Genomic DNA, 17,005 nt, shown 5'->3' with positions numbered 1-17,005 from the left:
AGGAAATATCGATATTCTGACAAAATATTCCTCATTATTTCACGCATGGCATTATGTCGGCCATGATAAGCCTATCAGGAGCTGAAACAAACAGGACACAAAACTCAGTTCCATTTTATTCCAGACCTAGAGGCCATTCAGGAGAAAAAACAGTTAAAAATGATGTCCACCATCATAGAAATTTCAACTTTCTAACAAATTGAACCAAATAACTTTTTCTATTTATAGAATATTATTGTACTTTGTTACCTCAAGGAAATCAACTAGTGTCAAAAACCGCCATTAAAGTTTTTATGACTAAATACATAAAACATAAAAATGGACTCGCTTTTGTTTTTTGGTCCTCGTCTCTAAACTGACCTAAAAATTTTTTACTTTTAAAGGTCATAGGTTAACATTTGCTTGACAATGTATGAATTTGACTTGAATAAATTTGATACAGCAAGGTTGAAATCATTGAAAGTGCCAAGGTTGAAGAATGTGAACTCTCTCAAAGAGATGTCAAGTTGGCAAACCCCAGGGGTAGAATGATTTCGTTTACCTAACCCCTACCACCAAAATCTATGGTAGTTCAGTCTGCAGTGAGTTGGATTGTCGTCTGCTATGCAATAAGGTGCCATGGGTTTGAATCCTCCTCAGGGTAAACAAAATTTCTACACCACAACCAGTGCATCTGGTAATTTTTGGATCAAATTTTGACAATTTATTATTTTCTCTTTTCAGATTTGATTAGTTTTAAAGAAGAATTTTAATGAAGATGTTTATTGTTAGTGGATAATTTCAAATAACACAACATAAATTCAAGATGGCTGAATTACTTTCAGTTCATGTTCACATCCCGTCTGCTCTTGACAAATCTCTGTGTCTGGAAAAAAAAGTAACATTCAGTAACTCAGGGGATCAGATAAGTGTAGTTAATAATGATGTCAGTGTCCACAGTACTCTCAGTAAGGAGACGAGGGTATCCTTCACCCATCTTCCTTACCGGAAACCAGTGGATATAAAATTCAAGGATTTATCGTATATTGTGAAAGACTCAAATAAAGGTAAGGAACTTTTTTATTTGATAATCAAATACAATGAAATGAATAGAGTTAAACGCCATACATTTCTGCACCTAATTAGAAACGAAGTCTGGCAACGCCATGCAGTGTACCATGAGGGACATTTGCCAGGACGCCTCCATTAGCCGACTCTTTTTCGATTTACAACTGTCGAGGGATCTAGTACTATCACTAGTAAAATCAAGTCAACAATCATCTGAACACAAGATTAAGAAGAATTTATTCAGATCATTGACAGCAAGTGTAAAAAAACGGCGTCCTGTCGTTCGGATGAGGCAATAAACTGAGGCCCTGTGTGCTACACGCTGTGCACGTTGAAGATCCCTTGACAGTTGGAAAATGTTAAAGAGCAGGCAAATGCCGCTGTCCTTGCAAAATTTCTCTCACTGCACACTGCATGGTGTTGCCTGTCTTAATTAGCACAGAAAAGTAAGACGTAAATCTCTATTCATTTCATTTCATTTACATTTCTACAATTTTTATCTGTGTGAAAAAAATAAAATTCATCCGTTATCTTTAACACATCAGTAGCCAATTTACAAATTATCACTTTTCAATGATATTGGACATGGAAAGTTTCCAAACTGACAAAATAAGAAAAGATGTACTTAAACTGTTTAAGTAGCTGAGATCAAAGGTCGATGTTAACACTCGTTAGTTATGAGGGTAGAAGACAGGCCAACCAGTCATTATTCTTGCCTGTAGCTAAACATATTGAACTCAAAGTCTGACTTGACCTCATTAGACAAACTGTTTGTTTGTTTCTTATGCAGGGTTGTTATTTTGGTTGTATTTGCCGGTTATGTCCGACATCAATTGAATGTTAGTTAACATAGCATGCATATTTTATATTCTGCTGAATGATCTGATGAACGTTAGTCAGACTCGACCTAATTACAGAAAACCATCCTTAAAATTTTTTATTTTCTCAATTTATTTTTCACACCATGAACCTTATTCTTAATGATTTCAATGTTCCAGTCATCTGATTGGTCAATCACTAAAATCAATTTTAAATTAAGTTTTGTTATCCAATCAGATTACTGTATTTCATAAAATCTGGATTTAATTTTAGTTAGTTTTGGAGAATAAGGCCCCAGGGTTTTTATCCTTCTGTATTTGCCAGTCATGTCTGGCAGCAATTCAAAATGTTTCCCTTAGTAATTGTCCATTCCTTACTAGCTTGTACCAAAACATGTTGAACTAAAGTCTTACTTAATTGGAGAAAAACCATCATTATACTTTGAAATTTTTCCATTTGTTTGTTAGATCAGGGTTTTTATCCTGATGAATTTGCCAGTCATGTCTGCCATAACTTACTCTACCAAATTGGACAAACACAATCGTAAACTGTCTATTGTCCAATTCATAAACCTCAGGGTTATATCAAATAAACCTAACCATGTTGAACATTTTGTTTTCCTAAATAAAAATAAAACCTGTGGGCTATAAAAACTATGTGAAATAAAGAAATGAACAATGGATGAAAATCAATCACTAGGGATCAATATTGATATCTTTGACCTTTTAAAGGTCATGACTTTATGTTCTCTAAAAACTAGGTGTGAAAAACAAATGATCTAAATAAAATGTCATTACTTTTTATAATAAAATTGATCAAAGGTTAAGAGGCTAAGATTTCCAGGCCCAAGCCAGGCATATCTAATTGGAGCCCCAAAATGTCTGGAGTAATGAGGAAATATTTCATATTATATGACAGTTTTCAGTAAATCCTGCAAGAAAATAAAATAAGTTAAGATCAGTTATGGTCTAAATATAGAGATTTTCATCTCCTGGGATTAAACACAGACTGTATTATCACTTTGAAAGAAATCCTTTAATTCTACTTATTTCTTATACAGGTGGAAATGCCTGAGGGGTGGGGGGCAAAATGAGACGTGTCTGTCAAAGACAAGTGCTGAATCCCCTCAAGACCAGGGGTCTGAGGCTGCCAGAGGCTCCCTAGAAGCCAATGGACGTCAGGTGGCCAAGATGAGTATTGAGCATTAAGAGAGCTTAATTTTCACTTCAAAGTTGACCTTTTACAGGCCTGAGGAATGGTTTTGGAAAGGCAGGGGGAACCCCTAAATTTGTGTCTTTGTTCTTATAGACTCTGAAATTTGAGATGTAAAACTCCATTTCATTTCAATTGGTAATATATTAATAATGATATTTTATTCTATATGAGTCAGTCAGTATAACATGTATATGATATATACATTATTAAATAACTAGTACATGTCTATACCATACTATTATATTATATTATATTTTCTTTGTTTGTCATCTATTTTTACATCAGACTAGTATAAATAATGTGATACATTGGACTTAGTTTATAAAATGACACTAATGACTATGACTACATGAGTTGTAAACTATAAAATGATTTCCCAGGGTAAGGGAGCAAAATATTTTGTAAGGACAGATTGGAACATGACCTGCTTGAGAGTTAGGGATTGTGTAAAGGGGTGAGAGAGGAGGGAAGGGGGGCAGATAGGGAGGCCCTGACTTCTCACCTTGACTAATGCCCTTTTAAATCTGCAAGAGGGTGTCAGGATGCTGGAATGCCCCCTTTTCACTTAGTTCTACATACACATTTATAACAAGTGTGATTGTACTCACTAAGTAGTTTTGAGTCATATTTTAAATTAGATCACAAACCTACGTTTTTTAAGGTAGAGAAAGTCCATTGTAGAATTTAACTGATAACTCAATTATATAACCTTTAAAACTTTGCTGTCAGTTTTAACGTCAGCAATCAGTATAATGTTATTGCACATTTGACTTGTAAAAAGTAATACCTTATATTTGAATAGGAGGTCAGGTCAACTGTTGATCGCAGTACTGCCAGATATCCTCAGTCAAAACTATTTCCTAAATTCAGAATCAATCCACAAGCAAATTTTACCCCTTACTTAATTAAATCTCAAATTATTTTGACTTGAATGAATTGAAAAGAGCTCATTTCATGATTTTAACCGAAGTTTTGGATACAAAATCTTCATCAGGACAGCTTTTTCAAGTTACCATGATTTTCTTTCAGAAACAAAGACCATATTGAAGAATATTTCAGGCCATTTTAAGCCAGGAGAGTTGACGGCCATCATGGGACCTTCCGGTGCTGGAAAATCATCTTTAATGAACATTTTAACAGGATACAGGTTAGTCATTTTATGATTACAAAAATTTCAATATGACTGGAAAATCCCCACAAAACAGGGCCTAGTTTTTCTGTCTCTACTCCAGCCAACAACTGTCAAAATAGCCAATAGAGGCAGACGTTTCGGTCATTGGTCATCTCATTGTTTTCAATTTTCAGTCAAGCGCTTGTCATTCTGGCAATTCTACTTAAACTCAGTTTTTGATGATTTCACAATCTACAATAGCTACTAATATTAAATACTCTGAACAATCCTTTCAGTTAGATAACATGTGTTAATATATATATGTCAGTAATATCTATATTGATGGTGCCAATGTAACCTTGGTTATTCCTGGCAAATATCAGAGTTGAAGACTGAAAGAGCATCAATTCCCTTGATGTAAATTTATGATGGCTTCTGATATAGAATAGTAATTCCAGTGATATAAGAATGTTGACTTGCCGTTAAAATGTCACGCTTCAACTTTAGTTTCTATTATATGTCTACTTTAACGTAATCTGCCTGTCTTCATTAGAAGTGTGAAGAAAAGTAGGATATAAAACTCCATTCATTTCATTTTAACTCAATCTGGAGCAGAAACATTGGAAGTAAAATAACAATTAATTCATTCTGTTTATTAATTGATGAATTTTCATTGAAAATATCTGTTATATTATTCACGTAAAAATATAGAGAGCTTCAAGATAACCCTTTCCCAGTGTACACAAATCAATCGGGTTTTGTTCCATGAAATTAATATTCAAAATGAACAATATATGCTATGTGAACTCTATGAAGTTATATCAGTCCTATCCTGAAAATATTAAGGTGTACAACTTTATTCATTCATCCATTCATTCATTTACAATAGCTGTTATTCATTATTTTTTTATGTTTTTTATTGATTTATTCACAATCTAATTGCTTTTATTTATTTATTTATTGATTGATTGATTGATTGATTGATTGATTGATTCATTCATTCATTCATTCATTCATTCATTCATTCATTCATTCATTCATTCATTCACAACCCAACGGTATTCATTCATTTATTCATTTATTATTTCAGAACTAAGAATGTACATGGAGACGTGTTGGTGCGTCACAGACAAAGAGATCTGCGAACGTTCCGTAAAATGTCGTGTTACATCATGCAAGACGATCATCTACTACCTCATCTTTCAGTCGAGGAGTCCATGATGTGTTCGGCAAATCTGAAACTAGACGAAGGATTGACTCAGAAAGAGAAAGAAGGCATGGTAAGTTCAAAAATATTTATAATCTTTAAAAGTGAGAGGATTGTGAAATGGTTTCCATATATCTATGTGTATTGGATAAACTGAAAGCATGCACCATTACAATTTTCCATGATGGCTGTAATTCTTGTAATTATTGAAATTCTAAATCATACATGAGTTACTATAGAATCAGCAAGCTAAGATATCTAAGGGCCTTTGCTATAGCTATGTCATAAAATGGAATTGCAGGAATCACAGATATTGGAATGGTACAAATTGATGCTATCAGTTTCCCTGATACACAAAGTTTGGAAAAACCTCTACAATGATGCACAAGAACACATAAAATATAGGTCACAGAGAAATATACTGGATAACAATGAACACTAGGCTTGGCAAAATCTTTTTAAAATAAATGCAAATTTATTATTTAATTTAAATGGAACTACTCAGGCTTAACTTGAAAGAAATTGTGAGAGGAAATAGTGTCCCTTAACAGTTGTAAATTGAAAGTTTTATAAATTGGATTTGGGCATCTCCATTCTCTTGTGTATTTTAACAGTTTTGGCTTCAACCATTTTCTTTCTGTTTTGACTGAGACCATCTGATACTGACAAAGAAAACGCTCTCTAAAAATAAAGATAAAGAATGGATGAAATATTGATTTGTTATTATCGTATTATTCTCTCCCCTGAGTCTGACCCTAGACATGTTTGTTTGAACGATATTTATTTTCATTAGAGATAAACGCTAATAACATGAGATCTCTTTTATGAAGTACCAATATGAATTCTGACTAATGAAATGAAATAGGGTAGAGGAAAGTAGCATGGGTGATGATGATATGGGGGGTGGGGGTATGGGAGGGAAGTAGGTAGTTGGCCTAGGTGTCTTAACAAGAATAGTCTTTCAGTCTAAGGCCTGAGGGTAGAGAGTACAGAGGAATTACGAGAAGGAGGTAGGGTGGAGGGGTCTGTATGGGAAGAGTCTTTTCCTGATGCATAATGGGGGGTAAGGTGAAGGGTGACTTCCGATATGATTATATCAGTTTTGGAGGCAGAGGGTGGGGAGTGAAGTTGATGAAGTATGAGAGGAGGGGGACTGGGATGACCTGGAATATATACATGTTAGTTTTGGAGGCAGAGGGTGGGGGATAGTCATTTTAATGAAGCATGAAGAAGAGGGAGAAGTGGAATAGAAAATGACCTAGAATATGCCATGATAGTTTTCTCCTTGGTAATCATTTTTATTGATTACTCTCTATCTATCTAGTATTGTAATTGAATAAGAACTCTTCATCTTACAACAAGACTATGAAATTTCCTTGTCAACACCAATTCCCCCGTCTGCTTAAAAGGTTTATGAAAATATAATGGCCAATAACCTATGTTTGGTAATGGAACATTCATTCATTAAGAGTCTTGGATTACCTCCAATAATTCGTTCAAAGACCTTGAATTGAAGCCAAATCTGTCTTTATGTTTTTACACAAAAGTGAAAGTTGCCATATTTTATGTGGAAAGGAGGAAAAAGCTGTGTCTGAGTAAAATTCAGTAAAATCTTTAACTTAAATTTCAATAAGTTAAATTTCAGTCAAGTTAAATTTCAGTCAAGTTAAGTTTCAAATCAAGTTAACAGTCAAGTTAAGTTTCAAATCAAGTTAAATTTCAGTCAAGTTAAGTTTCAAATCAAGTTAAATTTCAGTCAAGTTAAATTTCAGTCAAGTTAAATTTCAGTCAAGTTAAATTTCAGTCAAGTTAAATTTCAAATCAAGTTCAATTTCAACCAGGTTCAATTTCAACTTTTCTTTGAGTTAAATTTGAACGAAATTTAATTAGAAACGCAGACTGGGACAATGACTCAAAATAAGTTGATTATTGATTTAACTGAAGGAATTTATTGATAACTGGTTTTTACTGAATTTGACGTCAAGAATTGTATCAATAAATAACTAATTTTGATAGACATTGTCACAGATGTCCTGCTATTGGAGCAGATTGGGCAAAAGTTGATCAATTTTAAAGCGAATTACTTTTATTTTTCGTAATATACAATAAGTTGTTTTGGTTTTGTCTGATGTTGAAGACAATCCGTGAAGCTGAGAATTACACGTTTTAAAATCCTTAATTTGACAAATTCATTGTAATTCTTTTGAGGGGTCAGCCACATCCTCTGCCACTAGATAATTTATGGCCCTGGCCTGTAATTGTATCACAGTTTAGTAATCTGTTAAGAAATTCAGGGTTTCAAATTGTCCAGTAATTGTATATTCATTATGTAACCAAATCAGGATATAATTCATCAACAAAAACACCCCCAATTTTACAAATGACCCCTTCCGACCATACATATATACTGTTTAATATTGATGTAGAGTATACATGTGTGGTGAAGTCCAATAGGATATTGAGGGATGTCATATACAAACTGATGTGTAACTGAGTATATCAAAATATTCAGGACAAAATGTGATATGATAACTATATGATGTCATAAGTGTGAATTATAAATTATTTATTGTCCAGGTCATGAACTCTGTCACAAAGTTGACATTGTTGTAATAAGTACGCAGTTTTTTTATATATTATTATGTCGGCCTGAACTGGTGTTGAGATATCAGTGTTGACGTGGAAAATGACGTCAGCGACACATTCAGTCTGAATTTTGTTATATATGCAGATAATGTAACAAATCAGATATGAAATCACTTCCCCCTCCCACCCCCCACCACCCTACCAATAAAAATATAGAAAAAGAAAGTACTTGTTAGAGATAATAAATGAAATTTCAATCCAAATACAGTGTAGGATATTCTCTCCATTGACTTCTGGCTCCATTTCAGCGACTTTGCTTACATTTATCATAAGCCTTAGGCCTTAAGTCATATTTCTCACACTAATTGTCCTGATGAGGGTTGTGTATCTCAAACACTTGTCATATAAGTGAGAAGAACTCTTATCATTAAGTATAAGAATCAACAATAGTTTAGTTTAGTTTTATAAATATTAAGATAGGTGTAATGTGTCTTGTCTTCACCTTACACTTGTTTATAATTACACCACAAATCTTACTGAATTCTTTACATTCTGACCACAAAAAACTGCCATTGTATCAAGTACAGTTCTCTGTGGCTATGAGCATCCATGTTATATATTTGGAAACTTGGCAATCAACTGAATTTGACTGCTTTTCTGTCAACATACGCTGGGTAGAGCTATTTAGGCATTCCCCTCATTACACACTGCATGGCATTGCCCGTCTTCCTTAGCTAGGCACGTGCAGAACAGTAGGATATAAAAACTTCATATATTTGATATCTTTTTTCTCCTATTTCAGGTAGATGAGATACTAGATACTCTGGGTTTGATTGAGACCAAGAAAACCAGAACAAGCAATTTATCAGGTGGTCAACGAAAACGTCTCTCTATTGCCTTAGAGCTGGTCAACAATCCTCCTATTATGTTCTTTGATGAACCTACCAGGTTTGTAACTTGAGTTTCCTGTATATGTTGATGTTTCCTGAATAACGGTCAAAATATAGTATGATATATCACATAACAATTAGCCATATAGCCTCCATATTTCATATACATGTATATACACTACTTTTGAGGCGTTTTTGATTTAAAAGATTTGTGTCTGCTGTATATCATCTTATAGTTAGATATATTCTTATAGATTGGAATACATAGCAGTGGTGTTCCCCCACCCCAGAAAAAGGATTGGCCCACCTTTAGCCCTCCCACTTTCAAATTTTTTTATAATTTTACAAAGTGAAAGAATTGCCTGTGGACAATTTTGTGGCCCCTGTCCGGCCCCCTCACCTAATGTTACCTAAAAACGCCTCTGATACTCAGACTTCTATTTGAGAATTATCATAATACTGTCTGATTGAGTACATAGTGTGCAGCTTTTTACCCACAGGGGTGCGTATTACAGACAATGACAGACATTTTTGTTAGATATTAAGTTATCAAATTAATCATTATCTAGAAGTCTTCATATACTTCATAGAGATAGTGAGAAGAGAATAGTGTTTTATCTGTTAAATCCCAACGTTTGAGGTTTTATATTTGATAAACTCACTGATTAAAGGACATTGCTGTTTGTTATCAGAAGGGGAAATTATGGGATAAAAGTAAGAGTTAACTTGAAGTTAAGATAAAAATTGATTTGAGTTTAAACATGGTGACGGCACTGCGTAGATCACTTGACAACACAAACTTCAGATTTCAAATATTAGTGACAAAATTTGAAAAAAAATGATTTCAGATTTTAGCTGTCAGTATCTCTTTTCAAAATGAAAATCTCTTGTTTGATTTGTCTGAAACTATTTCAGAACTATTTAGGCTAATTTTTAGCTATTTTATTTAGACAACAATTTTCCTAAATTACACTAAACCTGATGCGTAATATCTCAGTTATTTTAGAAAGTTGAAATATAACATTATCTATAGTCATTATTAAATCATCATTAATATAGTTCAGGGACGACGCGCGATAAAATTTAATTTTAGAAATGTTTATCTTATCTCTTGACAGGGAATATTTCCCTATCCTTATATATCAATTAGTTAATGATACATAACATGACATGTGACATTTCCCTCATTGTACAAGGCATGGCGTTGTCTGTCGTCATTAGCCGAATATTAAACAGAAAATTACAATATAAAACACCATTTAATTTCATATATTCTATATATGGTTTCAAATTTAAATAAAAAATAGAAATATTTCTAAATGATATTTACCAAATAAACAATATAAGCTATGTGGACTCTCTGAAAGAGATCCTGAGTTGACAAATCTGTCAAATAAACAATATTAGGTATGCGGACTCTCTGAAAATGATTTTTAGTTGAAAAACCCATTCACAGAGTGCTTTCAGTTGTTTCAGAAGAGTAAGCATGTTTTGTTGTTTATTTTCAGTGGTCTAGACAGTGCATCGTGTTTTCAATGTGTATCATTATTAAAATCTCTTGCTGCTGGAGGCAGAACTATAATCTGTACCATACATCAACCTAGTGCTAAATTATTTGAGATGTTCGATCATGTAAGTTCTGTGTTTCTGTTTATTTCCATTTCATTCTTTCATTTGTTAGTTCAGCTTACTAAGCAATTATAACATTTAATGTACCCTCACACTATAGTGATCACCTATGTTTGCCAATAGGAATAGCGATATTAAGTTTTGAACACAACTCTCGTGTAACTGAATTGTGAATTGTGTTTCACCACTTTCATTATTTGCAACCTTACGCAACTCTTAATCGCTATGTAGATTGGCACCTTAAAGGGATTGTAAAGAGGTTTTCTGAACTTTCAATGTGTATCAGAGACATTGATAGCACTGATTTGCACTATTCCAATTTTCAATCAGACGTGATTCTTGCAATTTGACTATAACAAAGCTTTTAATGACGTCACTATCACAAAAGCTGCAATAAATATCTCAAGGCCTTTATACATTAAACACAACCATTGCATTATGGGTCTAATCTTGACTCTGAAGTTATTATTGTTATATTATTATATTTTATAGTTGTATATGTTAACAGAAGTTATTATTGTTATATTATTATATTTTATAGTTGTATATGTTAACAGAAGTTATTATTGTTATATTATTATATTTTATAGTTGTATATGTTAACAGAAGTTATTATTGTTATATTATTATATTTTATAGTTGTATATGTTAACAGAAGTTATTATTGTTATATTATTATATTTTATAGTTGTATATGTTAACAGAAGTTATTATTGTTATATTATTATATTTTATAGTTGTATTTGTTAGCAGAAGTTATTATTGTTATATTATTATATTTTATAGTTGTATTTGTTAACAGAAGTTATTATTGTTATATTATTATATTTTATAGTTGTATTTGTTAACAGAAGTTATTATTGTTATATTATTATATTTTATAGTTGTATTTGTTAGCAGAAGGACAATGTATATATCGTGGAAGTATAGCAGCATTGTTACCGTATTACGAAGCTCAAGGATTTAAATGTCCAAACTATCACAACCCTGCAGATTATGGTACGTCATATTTTTAAATATAATTGTCTTCGCACATTTGTTGTTGGAAATTATTCTCTGTAAAATACATGAAAGAAATGGAGTTTTAGTCCTACTTTTCAGCACCATGTGAGCTAATGAAGATGGGCAACGCTATGTAGGGTACAATGAGAGAAATTTTGCTCAGACAGCGGCATTAGCCTACTCTTTTTTTCAATTTCCAACCGCCTGCAGCACACTGGGCCTCAGTTTATTGTCCCATACGAATGACTAGACGCTTTTTCCATGTCAGCCCCTCTTACCTGCATCACTGACATGGGCAAACAGGGTTGGAAAATCTGAAGGTATTATCTTGACCTATGATGGGATTGAACCCTTGACTTTCAGGTTAGCAAGCACTGAGCAGATATTCCAACTCTAAGAAAAAAATAATTCAATTATGAATTTTAGCCAATTGGGCAAATCCTGTAGCTTTTTTATCTAATATACCTTTCTTTTCTAAATGTCATTCAAAGATCATATTCTGAAAAATTTATGTTCCAGCTATGGAAGTAGCTGTAGGAGAATACGGCGCCGATAAAGTTCAACATCTGATCAATGCTGTCAAATCAGGACGCTGCGATCCATTTCAAGAAGAATTCAAACGGAAACGGTCTTCTGCCTCATCTGTGGCTTCATCCAGTTGCTCGACACCAACTGATGCACCACTAATACCTCCTTTGCCTGAAGATCCCAACTTTACTTCGTTACATAAAATATTCGAAGAAAAACGAAGTCTGATGGAATTTGAAGCTATGAATGGCTGTAATGGCGTATCCAATGGTGACCTTCCAGGAAAATGTAATGGAAAGACAAATGGTTTCTATTGTTTTCCCATGGTGCCAAAATCAGAGGTAAATATTTTCAAAATTTTAAGTATTTTTGACTAGATTTCTTTCTCAAATTTGTCATTTGTAGATATTTTGTATTAGTTTGAGAGGATTGGAATATTACTATGTTATTGTAGTAAGTAAGTAGTCTAATTAAAGACCTCAACACTACTGCATGTTAAATTCTATTTTTGGTCAAAAATAAGTCAAAAATTGATGACTTTTTCATTCCCATTTGAAAAAAATATATTAGAGAATTTTTGAAATGTATTTTTATAATTTTTTGCAGCAAACTGAGTCTTCAGAGGTTTGTTTTTGTGATTTTTGTGAATTTTTGGGTATTGCATGATTAATATCTTAGTTTTTAATATTTTTAGCTAACGATGGTGCATTTTAGATTTTATTTTTTGTCTGTTTTTCGTTTCTGTATGGTTAAAAGTATATTATCAAATGCGATGTACTTATTTCGAACATAAAAGCATGGCATCTGCTCTTAGATTTTGGAAAGCATGATTGGTGCATATGGGTCACATATGGAAGAATTTATTAAACTAGTCTAGGTGTCGTAGTTTAGAGAAACTAATCTTTTTTTCAAAACGCTTCTGTTTCAAAACTACTAAGGTTGACTTAGAGTAGAGAGGTAATGGTCTTACTAAAAAATCTTATATTATTAGACATTTTTATGTGACAAAGCACCAATTTACAATAGTTGGCTTTAATTTAGTTATTTGGGAGAAGGCTTGCTGGGCAAGATTTCAAGGTATATCTTGACCAATTGATTGAACCCTGGACCTTCAGGTTAACGAACAAACCTCTAACTCAATGTTCCACAGTGGCCCCCACATACAAATCTAAAGAAAATAAAGCAATTACTCCTATTGACTGAAAGATATGGTCTACAAAAATAGCTATAAACAACAGAGCCTCGTTCATTTGGGCATTTCCATTCTCGATAGTATAATAAATATTCTGTTCCGAGTAAAAAGCACACGGATATCGGGGTTCTGGATTATCAGCAGATAAGATGCGTGTGTTATAGCTCTTGGGAATCTTGTGCTGAATTTTCGTGTATCATGATGTTTAGAATGCTTGTTTATAGGGTTATTTATTTGCATTAGATTTGGAAGTCTATTTTTATTTCCTTGTAGATTTCTTATGATATTTGTTTCCATATGTTTGTTTGAGTTATGTTGTAAAACTGGGGCCATGTTCTTGAAAACTTAACTAGTATACAATCCTGATTCGAAGAAATACATTAATCTGATTGGATAATAAACTTATTAGGAGGTGGGGTAGGGGCAAAAATGAGAGGTGTCTCTCCAAGATGAGGTCTCTGAAAATTCATGTTGTGTCCAAGTGCTCTACATAAGCCACTTACTGCACTGAAAACCCTACCTTGTCTGTTGGTAGCTTTACATCCAAGTGCAAGCTACTAAATATTTATGACGTACCTAATTAATATTCATGATAACCTTTGACCTTTCTTTAATTTCAGGATATTCCTATAGATCAAGAGTGTCACACGTTTCAGACCAGTTGTTTTACTCAGTTCAGGATTCTATTTGTCAGGACTTTCATGTCTATCATGAGAGATACGGTCAGTTTCAACTAATTTTGTATTTATTTGTTTATAAGAATATGTACCATATATTTGCAAATATAGTGCGCATGTTTAAATGGGCTTGGAAAACTTGGTTGCGCATTATAAACAATGATAAAAACGTTCATTATGATCAAATATTACTTTTCTGGAAACCTGATACCACTTCTCATTATGAATATTAAAATAGTTATTGTTGATATACTTTTTGAGTTTTTGTGATTTTTAGGGTTTGGATCATTAGTATTTGGTATATTTATTCCACTGTTTTATCATTTCAGACCCTAACAAGATTAAGGTTGATATCTCATCTATCTGTGGGTATTTTGATTGGTTTATTATATTTGGGAATTGGTAATGAAGCCAGTAAGGTGTTCAACAATGCTGGGTGTTTGTTTTTCTGTATGTTGTTTCTGATGTTTACAGCTCTCATGCCTACTGTCCTTACTTGTAAGTTATCATTTATATTATTAGTCCCAATATTACATAATATATCAGAAGTTATCAAAGTAATAATTTTAACCTGTATTTATTATTTCAGTTCCAATAGAAATGACAGTATTTGTAAGAGAACATCTAAATTACTGGTATAGTTTAAAAGCTTATTATTTAGCTAAAACTATGGCAGATATGCCCTTCCAGGTAAATAGTCTTGTTGTTTGAAACATTATGATTTCAGTTTAAAACCTCAATTAAATACCGAGGTCAGTTGGACTGCCATGGCAAAAAACTTCTGAGGGTTTGGATGGCACAATAAACCGAGATAAAGTGTACTAGATATTTGTAGATAATATTTTGATATTTGTAGATAATATTTTGATATTTGTAGATAATATTTTGATATTTGTAGATTATATTTTGATATTTGTAGATAATATTTCCGATAGTTTATGGTAGCATAGTTTACTGGATGACCTCACAACCTAATGATTTCGTCAGATTTTTCATGTTTTTGACGTTAACAGTACAGACGTCACTGGTAGCCCAATCGTTGGGTCTGTTGATAGGGGCAGCTACTTCCTTACAGGTAAGCTAATGGACTGATCTGCTTTCTTATAAGATTGTCTTCTGCTAGTTAATTTGGATGAACTGCCCAAGAAGACCAGGAAACATTTCTGTGACGTTATGGTTCATTCTTTAACAAGTCAAAATGTTTTGAGTCATTTATAAATATTTTAGTTTTTAAACTATCTGATCAGACCGATCTGTTTTCTTATGAATTATTTTTGAATATTTTCTAGTTTTTAGATTATATCCTGTAACATGTTGAAAGTTACATGTATTTAAATTGTTATTTTAGGTGGCAGTATTTTTGGGACCAGTCACAGCCATTCCAATTCTCTTATTCAGTGGATTTTTTGTTAATTTTGATACAATACCAGTTTATCTACAATGGTTGTCCTATATCTCTTATATAAGGTAGGATAAAAAAAACCAAGTATTATTGATTCGAACCGCAAAACGAAGCCAGAAATCCAAACAACTTATTAGCCATAGCAGATAATGAACTTTACACAATTTTTAAGTCTTGACGATTTGAATTCAAACAAACCAGTTTGGTTATTTTGAGAATTAGAGCAAGTATAGTTCTATAGTCTGTTCATGCCTTCACGTCATTTCTCTTTATTTTTATCAGTTTTGATCAGAAATTAACAGACTGTTTCCTAATATTTTTAGGTATTCTTTCGAAGGAGCTCTTCAAGCCATCTACGGCTTTGATAGAGGTGCATTAGACTGTGATGAAAAAATCTGTATTTTCCAAAAAGCAGCAGATGTGCTGAAAGAATTGGACGTGGAACATGCCGAGTTCTGGCTGGACTTTATCATTCTGTGTATATTTTTTGTGATATTAAGAATTGGATGTTATTTGGTTTTAAGATGGAAAGTAAAAGCTCAACGATAATACTTTATCAAAAAATTTTCAAACTAATTTCAACGCACATCACGTGACAAAATGGACGACAGGAAGCGATGAAGCAACCAAGACAAAACTTCATCAAAAGATTTGGGAAAATAGTTTCAAAACACATCAGTTGACAAAATGGAAACCAGGATGCAATGAAACATGAACAAACCAAGATGGCTGACATGTTTTGGTGTTGTGTTCTAATCTTCAGAATGATAGATGAACCGTTTCAGTATTTTGTTGATGAGTTCATGATCATTTGATACTGTTTGACAAATTTGTCCTTTTGAGGTTGACAACAAGTTTTAACCTTGACCTTTGAGGTTGCTAAAAGATTTCATGCAAAAGAGTAAGAAACAAGATGGCGTCTATTATTTATCAAGGTCATTTCTGATAGAGTTGAACTTGCTTTATCAAGAATGCTACGTCGATGATAAAGCATAATTGATAATGATGACTTTTTACTACCGACAATCATACAGTGCTGGTCACTGTTCTAGTGGGCATTCAATGAATTCAGCTTCTGCTTCACCCTATTGAGGGAATTTTAGGGGGTGACACAACTCCCTTCATCCCAATTTCAAAGGGTCAAAAGTTTAAGCCAGTATAATGCATTATTAAGCCCAAAGAATTTTTTTCCATTTTTCCGTTTTGGTCTACACTCAATTATTGATGTAATTTTTCTTGCCCTACTCCTATATCCTTATATGTACATTGTAAATATTATATTGATATTGTAAATATAATTTGTAAATAATTGTAAATATAAACTAATATAAATTTTTGTAACCAAAAATGGTTCATAATTTGTCTTTTCCTGACAAGTTTGATACAAACACACGAAATACTGTGCAATGAAATAAAAAAAAGATTTGTGGCGCTTTGTCAATTTTTGCTAAATGTTTTGAACGTGGGTCTTTTAAGGCTTTTCAAGTATTTTGCACAGTTACTGAAGGTGATTTCTATTCAATTTAATTTAAGTGTTTCTAATCAAAAATATTTAGTGCTAGGCTTTTAAAATGATTTTGCAGCCAAATTTATATTTTAGACGAGAGATTTTTTAACTCTACAGCAATTTTATACATATTTTTTAGGTGTTTTCAATTTTAATTCTGGTTTTGACAAATTAATTCGTTGAAGTGTGAATT

At 32.8% G+C, this 17,005-nt stretch overlaps 1 protein-coding gene across 1 annotated transcript; it reads left to right on the top strand.

Moving 5' to 3' along the window:
* Positions 1 to 805: 805 nt before the first annotated feature.
* On the top strand, positions 806 to 15,854 carry LOTGIDRAFT_133605 (hypothetical protein; the record flags this gene model as incomplete). The annotated part of the gene is made up of 13 exons (XM_009067717.1): positions 806 to 1,046; positions 4,111 to 4,228; positions 5,283 to 5,476; positions 8,792 to 8,933; positions 10,384 to 10,507; positions 11,389 to 11,503; positions 12,026 to 12,163; positions 13,860 to 13,948; positions 14,233 to 14,401; positions 14,493 to 14,593; positions 14,823 to 14,978; positions 15,252 to 15,370; positions 15,629 to 15,854. The coding sequence occupies 13 exons, from the start codon at positions 806 to 808 to the stop codon at positions 15,852 to 15,854; spliced, it is 1,932 nt and encodes a 643-aa protein (XP_009065965.1).
* Positions 15,855 to 17,005: the final 1,151 nt, after the last annotated feature.

This window comes from Lottia gigantea, assembly GCF_000327385.1.
Source record: "Lottia gigantea unplaced genomic scaffold LOTGIsca_85, whole genome shotgun sequence".
Lineage (NCBI taxonomy): Eukaryota > Metazoa > Mollusca > Gastropoda > Lottiidae > Lottia > Lottia gigantea.
Note: the sequence above shows the minus strand (reverse complement) of the source record. Positions and strands in the feature narration are given on the sequence as shown.